This window comes from Tachypleus tridentatus, chromosome 8 (genome assembly GCF_004210375.1).
Source record: "Tachypleus tridentatus isolate NWPU-2018 chromosome 8, ASM421037v1, whole genome shotgun sequence".
Classification (NCBI taxonomy): Eukaryota; Metazoa; Arthropoda; class Merostomata; order Xiphosura; family Limulidae; genus Tachypleus; species Tachypleus tridentatus.
In genome coordinates, this window is record NC_134832.1 from 122,027,946 (window position 1) to 122,050,406 (window position 22,461).

The following is a 22,461-nucleotide window of genomic DNA, read 5'->3' on the forward strand; positions in this document are numbered from 1 at the left end:
TCAGGAAGAAAATAGAAGGATACGACTTTAAGAAAGTTGAAGTTCAGAAAAATAACTAGAGAAAAACGGGAAAAGACACACGCTGAAGGAACAAAGACTGATTGAAGTCTACGTGTTGACTGTACGAGGAAGAACATGCACTTAAGAAAATGTCACTGTGATTCTTGTTCGGCTTTTACTTGTGGACGGCAGCAGACCAGAAGCGATTATGAATTACTTAACAAGCATCTAGAAAATACAACAATACAAGAGAAATATTTTTATTACTCGGTATTCATTTGGAAGAGGACAAGAATGTAGCACAAAATGTCAGATTGTTCAGGACAGTATATTAAGGACTTTGGTATGGAAATGAGCTTTCGTTCTACAGTGTATGTACGGAATTATGTTGTTCATTTCATTACATTAATTATATATTAGAATTGGTATGATACGAATTTTACAAAAGTAAGCTATTTTGCTATTTTTTTCTTTCCTGTAACAAAATAATTGTGTTTAGTATTCTAGGTTTCAAGCAAGTTCCGAGAGGTTTATGTTCCAGAATAATCTGATATGGTAAAGCGAGAACAGAAAAAAAACACCATCAGGGCTGTGGGGTGAGCTAAAAGTGGAGGGGTAGTCTCTTCACTTGGTTAATAAAGTGAGATTCAACTCCTCCAACTTGTAGCCTGTCTCACGAACCAACACTGCTTTCAACAAAGAGATAACCTATTTCACCGGATGTTTATCTCACAAACAAGAATGGACTGGTGAAATAACGTAATTAAAAGCAAAATATGCCAATCACCAAATACTTATATATACAGAAGAAACTCTGTCTGTCCAGTCCCTCGCTGGTACAGCGGTACGTCTACGGATTTACAACGCTAAAATCCGAGAACCGATTCCCCTCGGTTGACTCACCAGATAGCCAGATGTGGCTTTGCTATGAGACAACATACACTATTTGTCCAAGTACTTTCCATTCAACAAGAAAATTTTCAGGGAAAGTTGAATTCAGAAAAAAACAGCCTTCTTCACTGAGAAAGTTCAGTTTTATCATAAGAGTTTAATATACTTTTCAGTTACATTTTCTCCCAAGATATACAGGTATTATTAACAGAAGTATATTCACCAATAGTACAAAAATTAAGAGAGAAACAGTATGCTTGCAGAAGAAATAACTATAAGTAAATCAGCTTCATCAGCTTCACTAAGTACATCATATAAAGTATTAAAACCATTATATATATATATATAATGCTGTAATGAATTAGAACAATTGTTACATACCAACTCTAATTGGTGTAATGTGTCGAAAAGATCTGGTTCTTAATTGAACGATAATACAACATGGGACTTTCTGGTGCAGGTCTGAGCGTTATAAGAAGGACTTAAAGCTCGGAAACAACTATTGTTTAAAAGACTTAGAAGAGATGAATCTGGTTTATAAGTAAATAAAATAAACATTGCGTGTAACAAAATAAAAAAGGCAGTTTCTTAGGATTTTCAGTCAGTAACACCAATAAATACAATTTAATATGCCTAGAAGTCTTAATCTTAGAACAAAGATGTCGTTGTTTAAACGTTAATATTTCTTATAAAGATTTTCATTTTTACCTGTGAAACGTACACAAGAACGCACACAAATTTAAGGTTTTAACATTCTGATTTTTTTTATTTCGCGCAAAGCTACACGAGGGCTATCTGCACTAGCCGTCCCTAATTTAGCAGTGTGAGACTAGAGGGAAGGCAACTTGTCATCACCAGCCACCGCCAGTTCTTGGGCTACTCTTTTATTAACGAACAGTGGGATTGAACGTAACATTATAACGCAACCACGGCTGAAGAGGCGAGCATGTTTGGTGCAACGGGGATTTGAGACTGCGACCTTCAGATTACGAGTCGAACGCCTTAACCCACCTGACCATACAGGGTCTTTTAATGTTCTGATTTTTTTTTCATGAGCTGCAAGGGAATTATTTATAATTAATTGTGTGGCATTATATAGTTTATTAATGAATTCGTATATACATTTATCAGCATATCTGATGAAGTATATGCTAAAGAGCTGATAGGTAACATCCATTTATAATGGAACTACTGTTTAAGTAAACACTCAAATATAAAACTTTAATTTAGAGAAACACAAAATATAGATTTTTTAAGTTATTAGAAATCAACATGCATCAGGAGGCACAGAATGCTAGGAACTACTTTAAAACGTACGATTTTTTTTTAAATTATGTAAATTGTTAATTAATTAAGTACAATGAACATATTTCTTATGCGTGACGTTGGTTTTAGTCTATATATACATAACCTAATAATAGAAATAATCCCGCAAAGAAAATAGTTGAATAATAAAAATAAACACAACATCAGATACGATGAAAAAATTATAGTTCGATGCAAGTTAAACAATGTGCAAATTTGTACATTTTCATTTACATGAGGTCTGACTAAAACAACATATGAACCAAGATTTATATGTACTAAAACTAAAGTTGTACAAAAATGTTTAGAAGTGAGTAGTTTTTTTTTTGAGATTTGCCACTGTAATGTAAATCACTTTCACGTATCAGCCCCCAAATATAGTGTAGTTAGAGTATAGCAGATTTGGTAAAATGCTAACTTTATACTCCTCAACGTAATGGATGAAATGCTAGTTTATATCAAAGAAAGTTAGGTGCAATCAGAGTCTAGAGGTTTTGGTAAAATGTTAACTCGATACCCCTTCACATGGTGGATGAAATGTTAGTTGGTTTGATTTGTTTGTTTTGAATTTCACGGAAATCTACACGAGGGCTATCTGCGCTAGCCGTCCTTAATTTAGCAGTGTTAGACTACAGAGATGGCAGCTGGTCATCATCACCCACCTCCAACTCTTGGGCTACTCTTTTACTAACGAATAATAGATTGACCGTAACATTATAACGCCCTCACGGCTGAAAGGGCGAGCATGTTTGGTGCGACGGGGATTCTAACCCGCGACCTTTGGATTACGAGTCGAGTACTTTAACCACCCGACCATGCCGATCCACGTTATTTGGTATCATTTGAGAAGATATTATGCTGGTCATCCAAAATGGATAGTTAGCCAAACACTGACTGGTATAATTCGCGGAAGCGTTTCTATTTAGATGCAGTAATATACGAATTTACTAGTATTACCATTTTCAGAAATCCGTATAAAGTGCAAATATTCATACAATCCAATTTAATAGTTGATCATTGATGCACGCCAGATCTGATTGAGTTTATTTATGTTTGCCCTTCTCTGTGGTCGTGTAAAACGCTAGACAGGGTGATAAACCAATCACATATCTGATGGGTGAGTTTTCTTATTGCAAAGCCACGTGGAACTATCTGATGAGTCCACCGAGGTGAATTGAATCCCCGATTTTAGCGTTGTAAATCCGTAGACTTACCGCGTATCTGAAGTATCAATATGCAAACATAATCAGATAGTTAAGCAAAATTACAACAGTAAAGTATCGATGAATTTAGTTTTGAACATATGAATAATGTTGTATATTTGAGGAAAAGAACATATATATTGAATACGGGAGTACATGGGAGCGGTGAAGCTGTTAAAGAGATATTACGTGCATTCGTAATTTACTTTGCTCACTTGTATTCCACGCAGAAATAAGCAGATGCACAAATGGTAGCATTTGCCATGGGTACTATTAATGATCAGAACAGTTTGTTTGTCGTAATGACACTGTATTATTACTTTTGTGGATATATCACTACAATTGACATTTTTATGAATGCAGGTTCAGAAAATAAACCACAGAAATTTATTCTAATTTATGAAATCAGTGAAGGTGTAAGCACTTCTCAGATTTTACTTGACGTAGGTGCAAATACATTTCAGAGTTCTGCAGAGAAAATCTTACAAAGAATGTGACTGTGAAATAGCTTTTTATATTGGTAAAGCAATAGAAGTATTCAGTAATGTCATGATTGTTTTAACAATAGAAGAATTCATGCGATGTCATCATTGTTGTCACAATAGAAGTATCTAGTAATGTCATGATTGTTTTAACAATAGAAGAATTCATGCGATGTCATCATTGTTGTCACAATAGAAGTATCTAGTAATGTCATGACTGTTTTAACAATACAAGTATTCATGCGATGTCATCATTGTTGTCACAATGGAAGTATCCATTAATGTCATGAATGTTGTAATAATAGAAACTATCCTTGTGATTTCGTGATTGTTGTGGGAAGCTGCTCTGGAATTGTACAGTAACAAACAAACGAAACATAATCCCCCCTGTGATGATTTTATTCTCTGATATGCCATAGCGCAATCAATAGCCAAATCGGTAGCCAGCCTACCATCTATACCATGTACACCGTTACAGTTATCAGATATCACAATCACCTGGAATAACCGGATGGAAGGAAGCGGAAGACAGTTCAATAGAACATATGTAATTTGAGAGAGAACCATAGTCTACAGAGGTTCGAGTCTTATTTCCATTGTCGTTCCTTATTATCTGGATCGCAAGGTACAGAAAATTCCAAACGCCTATAGAATATTCAGGGGACACTACTCCTCCCAATGAGGATAATATTACGGCTGTGTAAACACTTATTATCATGTCTTCAAGAAACAGATAAGACACATTTTTATTTATGTAATATTCCTAAAGCAACAACTTATTTAAGATCAAAACATCATAAAATACAACACTTTTACTTTTAGACCATGTTTGAGGTGATATGAACAAAGTGATAATTATGAATATTGTAAACACGCGTAAGTATATGATATCGAATACTTACGAATGAACGTTTGAAATTTATGATTTTATGTGTATTTTAGGGCAATAGTTGTATTTAATATATGCCATATTTTTGGCTAGATTTTCTTTTTCTTATTTATAAAACTATTTTCCTTTGATTTATACCAGTTATCTTCTGTTTCATCACAGATATAGCTAGACTTTAAACTTCACAGAATGGTCGCGTGCTTATAAGTGTTTTCTTTGCTTTCGTTCATTTATTTACTCTTATTTCGTTTTACATAAAACATCTAAGTCTGTGATTGTTGATTAGTGCACGTATCAAATTGTATACATTTGTATGAGTTTTCAACTCTATCTTACAACTACATTATTTATTAGCAAGTCACATTATTTTAAATATTCAACTTATTGATTAATAAAACCTACAGAAAGACGAAAATTTAGTAATTCATTTTGTAGCTGAAAATAAGGAGAAACTTTTGCAGTACGACGTGCAGTTTTAAAGACAAGCTTTCAGAAATATACTTTATCAAAAAAACATTGCATGTTAAGATGAACATATGAAAACTGCTGATCTAAGGGAAAACTAGTAACTTGATACTGATGAAATTAGTATCGTACAAGTGGAAAAACAACTACTATTCAGTACTGATAAGCTTAATAACACTAGAAAATATTAACAGTGTATTTGGAGCTTAGCGCTACATTGATACTATTAATTCAACACCAGTGAGGTGAATGTAATACTGTTTAAAACTGCTAATTCAACTCTAGAGAAGTGAAATTAATACGACCAGAAACTGCTACTTCAATACCAAAGAAGTGAGATTAATACTATCGGAAACTGCTAACTTAACATTAAAGAATTGAGATTAAATACTATTAGAAACTGCTAATTTAACACTAAAGAAGTGAGTTTAATACTACTGGAAACTGCTAATTTAACATTAAAGAAATGAGATTAAATGCTACTGGAAACTGCTAATTTAACACTAAAGAAGTGAGATTAATACTACTGGAAACTGCTAATTTAACACTAAAGAAGTGAGTTTAATACTATCGGAAACTGCTAATTTAACATTAAAGAAGTGAGATTAATACCATCGGAAACTGCGAAATTAACACTAAAAAGTGAAATTAATACTATTGGAAACTGCTAATTTAACACTAAAGAAGTGAGATTAATACTATTGGAAACTGCTAATTTAACACTAAAGAAGTGAGATTAATACTGTCGGAAACTGCTAATTTAATGCTAAAGAAGTGAGGTTAATACTACTGGAAACTGCTACTTCAATATCAGTGGAGTGAAATTAATGCTATCGGAAACTGCTACTTTAATACTAGAAAGGTGAGATTAATTCTATTGGAAACTGCTAATTTAACAATAATAAAATGAGATTAATAGTACTGGAAAACGTTTAATTCAGTAATAAATCTATATTGAATTTTCGAAACATAGGACTAAACTCGTTCTCTAGATAACTCTACAGGAATACTGGGAAACGATTTTAGATACATACACATTAAAACATGATTACTCTGTGTTTGGGCTTAGCATAGTCTGATGGTTAAGACACTCGACTCGTAATCCGAGTTTCACAGGTTCGAATCTTTGTCATACCAAACATGCTCGCCCTTTAACTGTGGAGGCGGTATAATGTGACGGTCAATCTCACTATGCGGTTGTAAAAGAGTAGCCCAAGAGTTGGCGGTGGGTGGTGATGACTAGCCGTCTTCACTCTGGTCTTACACTGCTAAATTAGGGATGGTTAACGCAGATAGCCTTCGTATAGCTTTGCGCGAAATTCAAAAAATAAATGTAGTGTTTGTTACAAGTTCGCAAAAGCATTATGTAGCGTTTGTTAGCTACAAGTATATTAAAGCAGTATTATAATACCAGAGTGTTTGTTAGTTATAAGCACGCTGAAACATGATTACGTATGTTTTGTTAGTTACAGTAAAACATTATTACGTAGTGTTCTTTTAGTTACAGGTACGATAAAGCAGGATTACATATAGTTTGATTTTTTCATTGTAAAATACATTCTGACTACATGCTACGATTTGGTTGTGATCAAGTGATTCTGAGAACTTAATCACCTGCCAGTATTAATTTATTAGCTAATTTCAATACAAGTTTCTTTTTTCTTCTATGTATATGAAATACGCCCTCTATTTTCACATATGCAAAAATGAAGTTTGAAATACACTAATAAAAATGCTTATTTTCTTCTCAGTTACTCGCACCAATGACTTATTATTTGTTGAAAAGTAAACATGACAAGGAAACCAAATTGTGTAGTACAATAGCTCTTACGGAAAGACGTAAATAGTGCTTTTAAATTAAACTGGCACTTTAACAATACATTAATCATTTTTCCTCTTCCCTCTCCTCTGTAGCACCGAGATAGGTCTGAAGACTTATAACACCGAAAACCGGATTTCGATACCAGTGGTGGGCACAGCACCGTTAGTCTATTGTGACGTAGCTTTATGCTTGACTAACTACAAACAAACTATAATACTCTGAATAATACAGTATCAAGAATACAAGAAAACGGTGCCAAATATTAAATAAAAATGAGATAATGCTGACATATTTCCAGAGAAACTGAACACTCAGTAGTCCGATACTTCATTAGAAACAATATTGTATTATTAACATCATGTTTTTTTTTTTCATACCTCACCGAATAATGCTTCCTAGGTCAAGAACAAGAGAATACTTAACAAATATTAAGTATAAGTGCATGATCTTATTCTAACAGTATTTAAGTCTCTTATCTAGTCAGCAATGTGAAATCACATTTGGAGTCAACTGTACAAAACAATAAAGATTCAGTAAGTATTAGCTTGTCGTTAGGGTGAAAGTCGTGGGTTTTAATCTCCGTATTGAACGTATTCGTTATTTCAGCTGTGGGTTTATTATAACGAGAACGTCGATCACATATTAATTAGTTACTTTTCATATAGTCTACCTCTTATGCATTTGCGACGGCCAGCGGAGATAGCCCTCGAAGTTCAACAAAAAACAAAGAATAAAAAAAGAATGGTTAAAATGATTTTCATGTGATATTAACATATCACATATAAATTAATATATAAATGTGAACCTTTTCTTTGTGAACCTGACGATGACCGAAGAAGGTCGAAACGTTGTTCACTCATCTACGTAAAACAATTTCTCAACCCAAACGAGCCATTTTTACATATATATAATATATAAGTGTATTTTTAAACAACAACAACAAAAGAAAAGCCTTTGGATTCCAAACACTGACATTCATTTCTTACATTTCTGACTAAATGAGAGTATTTTAGATGGAACAAGTTAGACTAGAATCCGAGTGACTCTGTTACATTTTATGAACATTGTCATAAAAAATACGAACATTTATTTCCTTTACATTCAACAGAAGCACTGACTACCTTAAATCAAACTGTTTTTGTTTAAGATTACGCGAAGAAACGAGAAAACAATATTCGATTACTATAATACTTTGTAAAGTATGATCATTGTTAAGTATGATAATTGTTTAATAGAGATAGAATCAAATAATATAAATATATGCAATGAATTATCTTTTCAGGCCCGGCATGGCCAAACGCGTTAAGACGTGCGACTCGTAATCCGAGGGTCGCGGGTTCGCATCCCCGTCGCGCCAAACATGCTCGCCCTTTCAGCCGTGGTGGCGTTATAATGTGACGGTCAATCTCACTTTTCGTTGGTAAAAGAGTAGCCCAAGAGTTGGCGGTGGGTAGTGATGACTAGCTGCCTTCCCTCTAGTCTTACACTGCTAAATTAAGGACGGCTAGCACAGATATCCCTCGAGTAGCTTTGTGCGAAATTCAAAACAATAATCTTTTCATTTGAAATTAATGACGTGGTTGTTAATATATTCTTCTTAAGCCTTTGCGATGCTGTCTATTATTTAACTTGTGTGTAGATATATATATATACATATATATAATTTCGCAATACCCGTTGACATATTTTATTGAAGTCTGATTATGTTACTTCTTAGTAGAAGCTATCGATTATCTGTCATTCTTCATGGGAAATGTCAACTCACACCTGTGTGGACTGACTAAAGATTTCACCAAGTTACAAAGGTCTTTGCAATATCTATAAATTATCAGTACAAATAAGACCTTCGTTATGCCGGTTCTTTTGGACTTAAGAAAGTTTTATCTTGTAGGTAAAACACATAATAAAATTGAAAAAAAAGAACGCCAGTGAAAGAGAGAGAAGCTTGAATATATATTCAATGGGAATTTTGAAAAGTAGTAGCTAATGATAGCATAGAATAAATAATAGTCCAAGTACATTTAAAATGTATTGTTTTATACGAATGATTTCTATCAAATGGCTGGACATGAATTTTTAGGTGAATTTCCCGATTTTAGACAACATGTAAATCAATGTTCTTTCTTTTTTATTATTGCTTAACATATTTTCAAATAAGAATATGAAAACCTTTAACCAAGAGCCTCCTGGTGTAACAGGGGAGAGTCTAACAACTTTGCTAAAATCCAGGGATCGATTCCCTGCCATAGAAAAACTAATAGTCCATTACGAGTTTGCTGTAAAACAAACTCCAACAAACAAACTTTAATCATCCTTTCAGAAAAGTGAGCCCTCTATCATTTTGCTTGTAGAAAAAATTTTAATTTTCAAGTTAATGTATATAATAAGCGTACAGCATGGAAGTATGATAACCTGGGTTATAAATATTTATAAGTATACATCGAAACGTTTTACACAAAGAAAACTGCCTGAAACGCTAAAACTAAATTAAATCTTTGGGCAAGCTCTAGATTTCAATTTCTAAAATGCTTTTACTGTTGTTTCTTTGTTTTCAGTTTTCACGCAAAACTAGACAAATGGACATCTATGTATAGCCATATTTGATTTTGGACAGATAGTCTAGAGGAAACGTAGCTGGCCAATCTCATCCATCGCCAGCTTCTGACAAATGGAAAGGAATAATTAAATTTAACCAAATTATGGAATGTGTTGCTGTTGTTTGTAGCAAGAGGCACAAAGAAACAACAGAAACTCTCAAATTCATAAACCTGGGTGTGTTTCTCTTATAGCAAAGCCACATAAGGCTATCTGCTGTGTCCACCGAGAGGAATCGAACCCCTGCGTGTAGAGTTGGAAGACTTACCGCTGTCCCAGAAGGCCCGGCATAGCCAAGCGTGTTAAGGCGTTCGACTCGTAATCTGAGGGTCGCGGGTTAGAATCCTCGTTGCACCAAACATGTACGCCTTTTAAGGCGTGGGGGCGCTATAATGTGAGGGTCAATCCCACTATTCTTTGATAAAAGAGTAGCCCAAGAGTGGATGGTGATAACTAGCTGTCTTTCCCTTAGTCTTACACTGCTAAATTGGTGACGGCTAGCGCAGATAGCCCTCGAGTAGCTTTGCGCGAAATTCAAAAACAAACAAACCTTCCTCTTAAAAAAAACAACAGCACACACAACAGTTTAACTCCATGATGTCACTGGGTGAAACTTCAGACTTTTGGGTCAATGTGTTAATTACTATTATGGTATATTAATTATAAAATATTTTTTATTTTGTTAAGATATCTTAAAAATATACCTTTGATTGCGTTATGCTTTCTTTTGCTCCTTAGTGTTACAAGTAGGCGTAACAAAATTTAATCTGAAAATAAAACCTAGCGCAATAAGAAAAGCGACACTTAATTTTAAAGCTCAGTTTATGGTTTTAATCGGATGTACCTCAGCATTGGTGTATATATGGTATACTTGGCTGTCAATGTATTGATCCAGGCTGGCTTTAAAATTTTTAATGTTTAGAAATTATAAAGGTTTCCTTAAGTGAACATCTTATTATTTTCGTAATAACAACCACGTCATGTTTGCTCTAACCAAGGCCACTGCAATTACTGCCAGTATTGTTTGTTTGTTTAGAATTAAGCACAAAACTACACAATGGGCTATCTGTACTTTGCCCACCACAAGTATCGAAATCCGGCTAGCTGTGTGAGCCCGCAGACATACAAAAAAAGAAAAGGAATTCTAGACAGCTTTAATGGAATTTGTTAACCAGTAGTTAAATTAAAACGGTCAAAGCAGGGTTCCTGTGAAGTAAAAAGTGAATACGTGATCCCCAACTCGCCCTTATAGAAGATAAAGATATATTATCAGTCTCTTTGCAGCACGAGACAGCAAAGTATTCTTTGGCTCTCAAGGACTTCTCATTGTGAATCTCAAGTAGCGGCCATCGAATATAAATATCGTAACTATTGAATGATAATGGTTAATTTATTCACTCCCTGAGGGCTATAATGCTGCTATGTTAAGCCTTTTTTAAGAGGACTTTGGACATGCATTTCAAAGTTGTTTTTTCATTGTCTTAACAGTTAATTGAGAAGAATTTGATTAAAAAAAGGAGAATGAATAGAAACTCTACGACAAACCAGATAAATAAAATAAAAATCATTTAAAATTTTTGTTCAAACAACAGATTTTGGATAAAAAAACTGGAACTACATTTCGACCACTGTATTACTACGTACCCTCTCACTCTGAAAAAATAAATAATTTCAGGTTTAAAGAAAATGGTGTGAAAATTGAAACTTCTTTCGTTTGTCATACGTACTTTGCAGTTTCGAAATTATAATTCATATTTTACAACTGGATAACCTGTATTATTGAGGTTCTATTTTGCACTAGGGTTATATATATTACACTTAAGAATGTTTCTAAGATACTATAATTTCTTAATAAGTGTCAGATCTGAGATCGCAATATGGCGTTTCTATCTGTTCGAAAATTGTTCGAAAAAATAAAACCCCAAGACTTAAATGATAGCAGGCTAACCTTATTAGTGATTCCTATTAAACAGTCCCCAGTGGCATAACGATATATCTGTGGACTTACAACACTAGAAACCGGATTTTCATACCCCTGGTGGGCAGAGCCTAGGTAGCCCATTGTGGAGCTGTGTGCTTAACCTTAAACAAACCTGTTGAGTAACACCAGATATTTTCATCTAAGGTCCTGCCATCTAGGTATCATAAACTATATTATAAAGTAGGTATTATACACATGTCCATAAAAACCATAAAGACTAAAATCTTTGTTTTCATCATGTCTCTCTAAAAACATACAACATACTTGTTTTAGTGTTTGGTGACATTTAGTAATATTTCACTAAATATCTGTAAACCAAATTCAAATTGTTTATTATATGTTTTCAAACCAAATCATCATTTATTTATTACTCAGTATTGCCATCTGTCCGTGTATTATTACACTAATGAATCTATAAACATTTGGTTTGTTTTGAATTTCGCGCAAAGCTACACGAGGGCTATCTGCGCTGGCGTCCCTAAGTTAGCACTGTAAGACTAGATGGAAGGCAGCTAGTCATCGCTGCCCACCGCTAACTTTCTTTTATTAAATGATTTCTCTTTTATTAACAAATAATATGATTGACCATCACTTTATAACACCCCTACGACTGAAAAGGTGATTCGAACCCGCGACCCTCAGATTACGAGTCGAATGCCTTAACCATTTGGTCATGCTTGGTCAAAGAAACAAGTCACCAAAATAAATCATCTCAATTCTTCACCTTTATTTTAGCATCCAAATAAGGTTTGATTATGTCAATAATAAACTTTTGGATGAAGTACAACAATATTTCAAAAAAGTCCTTACTATCATAAAGCTTTTCATCAGCTTTTGTTAATTGCTTAATAATTGAAATGACTTTTTTATTTTGAAAAATAAATTACTTTTAAACTTGTTCATTTTTTCTATTCCAAAGTACAATAATTTAGTTAGTTTGAAGTCATCAACGTAATAGAAATACTTCAAAGAAATACTTTCATTTTCTCAGTACAGTAGTGTTATAATGTCGTGATTCAAGTAAGTATTCATACATTTCTGCAGAGATTAGTAACCCGTCCTCCAGTGGCACAACGGTATGTCTGCAGACGTATACTGCTAGTAATCGGGTTTCAATACCCATGATGATCACAGTACCGATAGCTCTTTGTGTAGCATTGTGCTTAATAATAAACAACACTAACGTTAGTAAAACATTGTCAGTGAAGCTTGTTTTATTTGGAATATTGAAGCAAAAATACAAAACGGTTAATGAATTTCATTAGTTTGATAACGCTATAAATTTAGATAATAAATATGTTATTAATCAAATCTTTTACAGCTGGAATTTTTTTTTTTTTTTTTAGTATCTTTAAAAGTAGAAAGTAAAATACCAGACAGTATTTAATTCGTCATCCAGTGAAGAGTGTTATGTCTGCGGAATTATATTGTTAGAAACCGCGGCTTGATACTTGTGGTGGGCAGAACACAGATAGCCCTTTGTATAGTGTATTTAATATTTTTAAGTTCAAACTTTCTTAACTCAAGATAGTAGAATAATAATACTGCTTTCAACATCGACATGAGCAAACCCGATTCCCTGAAATTAACAACTACTATTAACGTGAAATCAAAGGTTGAATCTTTTCTTTATGGTTCGTTTTTAGCATCGAGGAAGATAAATGCTGTTGTTAAAACCAGATGACATCATAACACATTATAATATTAGATTCTCTTGAAATCACTATTCAAAGCTATTTTACTGTAACAAAATCTTATAACTACAAACATTAATCTTTCCATGTTCCTATAGAAGAGACACTCAATATTTTATACGACAGCTGAAGTAACACTACTTTCATAATATGCAAAACTGAAATATTGAACAATAGAGGGAACTTCAATCAGTTGTAAAGTTTTCAGTAATTTAACTTCGTAAAGAAAAACGTGGATATTTATTTACTGTACGTAAATAATCACATGGCTACTCACCACATGTAGTCATACAGTTACTTATTTACTTCATATACGTATATATATATATATTTATCTACTCACGTTGTTACTTACTTCATATACTCACGTGGGTCAAAATATGGAAGAGGGAACCAAACACAGACTTAAGAACTTGGGACATTTATAATGTTAACATAAAAAACAAAATGTTGTATTTTTATACACCAGTATTCGCCTGAATATATGCAAACAAACATTAAGTAACAGTTCAAATGATAAACTGTTTATATAAATCCTAAAATAACAGGAAAATCACATACGGAAACCACTGAACGAATGCGTGCTTTCGTGATCAGTATAAACTATTTTAGGAATCAAAGAAACTACAGAAACAAAGCACGTTTTGACTCATTACACATTTAAAGCAATGTTCAATCAAATAATAGGGGTAATTTATCGTGTATATAAATATATATACACACACGAATAATTATTCCTGGCAGGCACCTATGGCTATTTGTATCCGGATTTTGGTATCAGACTATCATTTTGACAATGTATCTAGTTTTCATTTTAATGTCTTTCTTCTTTATCGTTGGACCTAAACGACAGCATCAGAAACAGTTCAATCATAAATTTGTCATCGGAAAATCTTTTTTTCCAAACAAGAATGTTTAACAGGGAAGCAAAGTGTCTGGAACAATTATACTTGATACTTTGAATGTGTGAACTTTATTCCCGTCGTGATACGGAAATGTTTCACACTTATACTGACAGGTTTTCAATTTTTTAATTAATTTATTTCTCATTGTTGTATTTGGGAAAACAATGGATAACGTAATAATTCTAGATATTTAAAAATAAGGTTTCTGAAGCAACTGGCGCGCAAAAAGAGACGAAACAATGATCAAGACAGGAAAGTTGAAGAAAGTAGCTCGTCTATTTCACGAAGAGGATATACTCTCAGTTATGCGAAGAATGCAGTTAATCCATTAAATTGAGCTGATGTACTTCTATTCTATTGAAAAATGTGCTGATTGATTTCATTCATATAGTGTATTCACAAACTATTGAAAGATACTGTTCACTGATTTCATTCATATAGTGTATTCACAAACTATTGAAGGATACTGTTCACTGATTTCATTCATATAGTGTATTCACAAACTATTGAAGGATACTGTTCACTGATTTCATTCATATGGTGTATTCACAAACTATTGAAGGATACTGTTCACTGATTTCATTCATATGGTGTATTCACAAACTATTGAAGGATACTCTTCACTGATTTCATTCATATGGTGTATTCACAAACTATTGAAGGATACTGTTCACTGATTTCATTCATAAGGTGTATTCACAAACTATTGAAGGATACTCTTCACTGATTTCATTCATAAGGTGTATTCACAAACTATTGAAGGATACTCTCACTGATTTCATTCATATGGTGTATTCACAAACTACTGAAGGATACTCTTCACTGATTTCATTCATATAGTGTATTCACAAACTATTGAAGGATATTGTTCACTGATTTTATTCATATGGTGTATTCACAAACTATTGAAGGATACTGTTCACTGATTTCATTCATAAGGTGTATTCACAAACTATTGAAGGATACTCTTCACTGATTTCATTCATAAGGTGTATTCACAAACTATTGAAGGATACTCTTCACTGATTTCATTCATATAGTGTATTCACAAACTATTGAAGGATATTGTTCACTGATTTCATTCATATGGTGTATTCACAAACTATTGAAGGATACTGTTCACTGATTTCATTCATAAGGTGTATTCACAAACTATTGAAGGATACTGTTCACTGATTTAATTCATATGGTGTATTCACAAACTATTGAAGGATACTCTTCACTGATTTCATTCATATGGTGTATTCACAAACTACTGAAGGATACTCTTCACTGATTTCATTCATATAGTGTATTCACAAACTATTGAAGAATAATACTCTTCACTGATTTCATTCAGGTGATGTACTCCAAATCTATTGAAGAATGTAATTTACCGATTTCATGCAACTGTGTATCCTAGATCTATTGGTGGTCAATGCTCACTGATTTCATTCCGATGGTGTTATACCAACCTTTTGAAGGATGTAGTTCAATTATTTCGTTCAGATGATGTACTTACAAGCAATTTGAAGGAGGTAGTTCATTTATTTCATGCAGACGCTGTAGTACAAATCGACTGAAGCCTCTAGTTCGTAAGTTCCATTCAGCTGGTACATTTCTGGTCTAATGAAGGATTTTGCTCGCTGATGCCATTCGGATGGTGTATTCCTAATTTATTTAAGGATCTAATTCAATGATTTTATTCAAATGGTGTGCTTCAAAGCTCTGAAAGATGTGGCTCACTGATCTCATTTAGAGAGTGTGTGTGGAAAATTAAAAGCCATATAATAATTCTTTATTTTCATACTTAGAGTACCTCATAAAAAATCAAAGTTATCATGATATTGTTAAGATTCCTGCAATGCTCCAGCCTCCAGTGTTATGAATCCCCCCCCCCCCCCGAAAAAAAGTTTAGCATAGGTAGGTAGAACATATATAGATTTCGTTGTTGGTTCTTGTAATACTCACTCAGCATTCCAGTTCGTCAGCAAAAAAGTAACATTGCAACTTTTAAGCGATAGATAGAGTTCAAGCCAGGTTCGTTGACCGTTAAGATCTAACCTAGGCTTCCTGCATCTTCTGTTCCCATTGAGCGATGAGCACACTTCGTTTTCTTTGACCACTGAGAATCGAAGGCTGATAAAGAAATAAAAGAGTTCATTACCAAGGAATAAGTTTCACGTAGGTTTTAGTTCTGTACAATACCATAAACATTAAGAAAAAGATAATTACCTATACGTTTCGTCTGCATTTATCAAACAGTATTGGTATTATACTGTGTCTAATTTTTATCCTTTTTTAATAATACGTTTCTATAATCTCGGGAAATACGCATTTTCTTTTACGAAAAATGACAAATTTGGAATATATGGAGTTAGTAGGCTGCAGTTAAGAGCAGCTCTACGCAGTGAGCTATCTGTGCTCTGCAATTTTCCAATGAGTTACTGCGTGTGCGTGTGTGTGTGGGGATTGTGGTGCAAAATAAGATAAGAAGTTTATCCATCTAAAGGAATCAAATTTTCAGAATAGTTCTGTCGAAAATGGGTTAATTCAGCTATTTTTACAAGTTATTTTTAAATTTCTTAATTGTCAATACAACAGTTGAGGTTAACTCTGGAAAGGCTAACTACAATGTACATATAAGATAACAAAATCTGTGTTATTTTTATTTTCAAAATATGCTGAAACAAGGGTGATAATTCCAATGACGTTCGAGCTTAAATTTCAAGTAGCTTTTATACGATTTAAAGTATAATATAATAATTTAAAAAATATCCGGATTTATTAGCTGTAGATTATTGACAAGATCTGGAACAAGTGGATTTTTAAATAAGTGTTTTTAAAATATTCACACACAAAATGTGTTTGCTTGTTACGAATTCTTAATATCATATGAGTCATATAAACCATTGAAACACAAGTATTCTCATACTGTATTAATCTCAGTAACTGCTCCTTTGGTTTTATATGTATTTAAATAGAGAATGAGTGATTTTACAGTTTTTACTTAGTTTGTTTGTGCAACTGATTAGTATAATTGGCATATACATTTCTTAATATGATACACCATGTGCACTCCACAAGTGAGACGAATTTGGCTCAGAAACTGGCGTGCCGAACTATGGATCTGCGAGTCCACCACTCGCAAGGCTTAGCACGACCTCATGGTTAGGGAGTTTGATTCGCAGAGCACGGATGGCGGTTCGAATCTCTTCAGCAGAAATGTTCACTCTTTCATTCATTACGGCGTTGTGATAAGGCAGGAGATCCTATTTGTTGTTGGTAAAAAGTAGTCCGAGGAGTTTACGGTAGGAGGTGTTGACTAGCTGCTTTCTATCCAATTTATTACTTCGAACTTAGGGACGGTTAGCGCAGATATAGCTCTCAAGTACCTTTACCGTCCCTTGTGTCTCGTGCTGGGCAAAAAATCGTTCTCCGCGCTTTGGAACCGTAGTTGTGTTATAAGGGTAATGGTCAAATCGCTTTATTCGATTAGTCTAAGAGCTGGCAATGGTTGCTGTTGACTACCTGCCTTAGTTTACGTTGGTCTATCATAAAAAAGCAGGCCCAGCATGGCCAGGTGGGTTAAGGCGTTCGACTCGTAATCTGAGAGTCACGAATTCGAATCCCCTTTGCACCAAACATGCTCGCCCTTTCAACCGTGGGGGCGTGATAATGTGACGGTCAATTCCACTATTCGTTAGTAAAAGAGTAGCCCAAGAGTTGGCGGTGGATGGTGATGACTAGCTGCCTTCCCTCTAGTCTTACACTGCTAAATTATGAACGGCTAGCACAGATAGTCTTCGAGTAGCTTGTAACAAAAAACAAAAAAACATAAAAAGTAAGGAGTTTTGAGAGAACTAGCACACATAGCATTCAAGCAGTTTTGTGTAAATATCTAAAATGAAACAAACCAAAACTCATCAATATTAAAAAAAATAAAGTCAGTAATTCGATTTTAAAAATATTTTATCCAGACGATATATTACACTGTAGAGAAGTTGATTTGGATAAATTCTATCTTTCAATCCCTATATCACTATATTTTCAAAAGACAGAATAATTCTAAGCATTTGTCTCACAATAAAATCAAAAACATCTTTATAGACTGAAGCTTATAATTTTCATTTATTTTATCTGAATATTTAGTATTTTTAACGTGTTCCAATATTTTAATGGGAGTTTCAGCTGTCAGCTAAAATAAAAACACCCAATAATAATAAAACACAATGCATTTGGTCGATAGTTTCATATACAGACATGATCTTGTTTGGGACAATCATAGGTTTGCGGACTTAAAACTAACAAATCAGGAATTTGATTCCTTGCAGTGGAAATCGCGCATTTAACTCATTATCTAGAATTAGGCTAAAACTAAATACACAATCAAACAAGCAGACTCTAAATGCTACACCTGCTGGTTAGACAAAACCACGTAACACCTATGCACTCTAACATCCATAAATGATTTGGTTTGGTTTTAAAACCACACGAGGGTTATCTGCGCTAACTGTCCCTAATTTAGCAGTGTAAGACTAGAGGGAAGGCAGCTAGTCATCACCATCCACCGCCAACTCTTGGGCTACTCTTTTACCAACGAATAGTGGAATTGACGGTCACATTATAACGCCCCTACGGCTGAAAGGGCGAGCATGTTTCGTGCGAGCGGGGATTCGAACCCAGGATCCTCGGATTACGAGTCGAACGCCTTAACCCACCTGGACATGCTGGGCCATCCATAAATGAAGGCAAATGATATTTCATAATGTATAATAATATGTTATAATAAGTCAACTACACTATATCTGCTGTATCATGTGCCGACGAGGACTTTCGCATATTACCAGTATTCACGACGCCGACTGGAAAAAAAAAAAAAAACAGGCATAGTAGCGATCTAAAAGCTGACAGTGTAAACTATATTATTACATCATTTACTAATCAGATTAAAGTATGCTTGTTTATTTTAGCTCAAAGCCACATTGGACTATTTGTACAATGTACACTGTAGGAAATGGAGTCCCGGATTTTGGCATTGTTAAGCCAGTCAATTTTCGCCAAAATAGTGGCATAGCGATATGTCTTCGGACTAATACTGCTAGAAATTTGGTTTCAATATCAATAGTGGGCAGAGCACGGATAGCCCATGGTACTGATTTATACATAATTCCAATCAATCAACCGTCAATTTATCGCTGACTCACTGAGGACTTTAGGGTAAGAACTGGTATTACAGTATAATCCGTATATGAATGGTTAATATCAATTATTTATCCATGACTTTACTATGATTCAGAAGAACTGAAGTACCAGTTTCTTGTTCCCAGATCTGGTCCAGCAACCTCAGCATTAGCAGAAGAAAACTGTATTAATTATTCTAGGAACTTATGAGTGAAACATGTAATTTAACATGACTTCTTTCTCCTATTTATCGCAATGTTGTACACATACTTTATTCGATAGCTTAAAACAAGTTATACCAACGTACCTTTGGTTGTACGTGACTTTCTAAAACACCATTTTCGGATAGGTCAGGGTTGCTGTTTGATCTCTCTAGATCTAATGGTTCAAGATGGTCGTCGTTCTCCAAGTTGTGGAGATTGGGTTGAGAACTTGCGAGAAGGTGCGCCCTCTGAAGTCTAAAAGGACAGAATTCAAAGAGATTCAAATACATTGAAGGTTAATAAAAAGCAAACCACATTGGATCAGTAACACTTCAGCGAAGTGCACTCAGATGGATGTTGAAGAGAATATAACGAACGAAATTAATCGAATATGACGAACGAAATGTTTAACAAAATATGAATATTGTTTTATTATTTGTAACTTGTTTTATGATCAAACGTAAGCAAGTTAGTTCATAAATAAAAGAGCTTTACAATATGAGACACAAAAGTCGACACAATTAAAATACATCAGCTTTGAGTAACATTAGCAGTCTTCAATTCAATTATATAAAAGGTTTACTCAGTATAAATGTCGGTGTAAGTTTAAGATAAAACTAATTACACGTTACATTTCGAGTTGGTTGTTTCACAAAATTAACCGAATTAAAATAAACTCTGAAAATGAACCCAAGAGATTCTGAAAACATGAGATCAAGCTATTATTAAACATATTTTGATTGAAAATACCGCATTTAAAAAGAAATAAAGTAACAACATCAAACACTCATACGCTGCAAACAATTGAAAAGTTCATTATATAGTAATGGAAAAAGCCGAGGAAAAAGCACGTATTATAATTATGGTGTGTGTGTGTGTATGTGAGTTTACGTGTGCGGACGCGTATATTACTTTTTGGTTCAGACGAAATATATAGGTGAATTTTCTCGATAATAGCAACTTTTTAGTACGTTTTCTCTGAACAAAATGAGTACCTTTCACAAAATACTACAATGCCATATGTAATTATAGGGTTCAAATATAGAAATTACTGTTTAGAAAGTTACTAGAAGAAAGAATAGCACAGATGCCAAGAAAGAAGCACTTATTATTCTCAGATTAGGCACAAACTTGTTTTACTAGTTTTATCATATTCGTGTAATAAAGCAACAAGAGAAGTACAATGAAATATGGCTCCTAAACTTAATGCGGTAGGTAAAATAACTACGTATAACTAGTTTATCGTTCCACAAATTATACTGGAACTGTTTATGTAGCTATGTCTATTTCTTGATATGGCACACTTTTTCACGTTATTTATTTATATTAATATTGCTCTACAGGTTTGCACGTTCAATAATAAGCCATAAGTTCTCCGAATAAACGTGATACAATCAAATTTCAAGTAAAATTACGTAACACTCCACCTATTTCTCGCTTATGTTTTGTTCAACGATTACGTCTATTACAAAGAGCTATTTTCCATGGAAATCTATACACTTGTTTCATTTTAAACACGATTGTAGCAATTAGTTGAGCAAGAGTCCTTTTAGAATGATTTGTTTGGGCCCGACATGGCCAGGTGGTTAAGGCGTTCGATTCGTAATTTAAGGATCGCAAGCTCGAATTCCAGTCGCATCAAACATGGTTGTCCTTTCAGCCGTGGAGGCGTTGTAATGTGACGGTCAATCCCACTATTCGTTGGTAAAAGTAGCCCAAGAGTTTGCAGTGGGTGGTGATGACTAGCTGCCTTCCATCTAGTCTTACACTGCTAAATTAGGGAGGCTATCGAAGATAGCCCTCGAGTAGCTTTGCGCAAAATTAAAAAAAACAACAACAAAACAAACAAACCTTTCAGTCATGGTGGCGTTATAATGTGATGGTCATCTCCCACTATTCGTTGGTAAAAGAGTAACCCAAGAGGTGGGTGGTGATGACTAGCTGTCTTCCCTCTAGTCTTACACTGCTAAATTAGGGACCGCTAGCACAGATAGCACTCGAGTAGCTTTGCGCAAAATTAAAAAAAGCAAGATTTTTTTTAGAATTTCGCGGAAAGCTACACGATGGTTACCTGAGTTAGTCGTCCCTAATTTGGTAGTGTAAGACTAAAGGGAAGACAGCTAGTCATCACTATCGAACGCCAACTCTTGGGCTACTTTTTTATCAACGAATAGTGGGAGTGACAGTCACATTGTAACTCCCCCAGGGCTGAAAAGGAAAGAATGTTTGGTGTGAAAGGGATTCGAACCCACGGCCCTCAGATTACGAGTCAAGTACCTTAACCACCTGGCCATGCCGGGCCTTTTCCAAAGAAAAATGGGTTTTTAAAAAGATAAATTTGACTTTAAAAGCCACAGTTTTCGCTTATGTAATTAAATATTGTTAAGTTCCGATTGAAGTATCCGTGTGTAGGTCTTTGGTTTAACAACTTGAATTTGCTAAACTATTTAACGAAACATCTAAATAGTAGAGATGCCAATATTTACACGTTTAGGATACACTTACCATTTAAAACAATTAAAGAAATATTTGCCACTATCTCCTCAAAATTGTGGAAACAGTCTTATTATGTTATTCCAAACGATATATCAAACAATGAGTTCTGAAAACATATGACTAAAGGTAAATGAAAGAATGTAATCATATGCCAACCACACTACATATACCGTATTTAGAACCCGAATAACCCTTTTTTCCAATACCAGAGATCATCCGTTCATTTGAAACATAACAGACATAGTAGACATCGAGGTAAAAAAAGAATAGTAAAATATCCCCTCCCCCAATAAAAAACAAAACAGACTACAACAACAAAGAGTAAATGTGTTCTTGAAATGCAAAATGAGGAACCACAGATTTGGCAA

General features: G+C 34.2%; 1 protein-coding gene across 1 annotated transcript in view; it reads right to left on the reverse strand.

Moving 5' to 3' along the window:
* Positions 1-16,102: 16,102 nt before the first annotated feature.
* LOC143223372 (uncharacterized) overlaps positions 16,103-22,461 on the reverse strand; it is a 63,057-nt gene continuing 56,698 nt past the window's right edge. Inside the window, exons 4-5 of the mRNA XM_076451273.1 lie at positions 19,702-19,852; positions 16,103-16,349 (exon numbers count right to left, since the gene is read on the reverse strand). Of these exons, the coding sequence (XP_076307388.1) occupies positions 16,275-16,349; positions 19,702-19,852 (226 nt within the window). The 3' untranslated portion in view covers positions 16,103-16,274. The remainder of the gene's footprint in view (positions 16,350-19,701; positions 19,853-22,461) is intronic.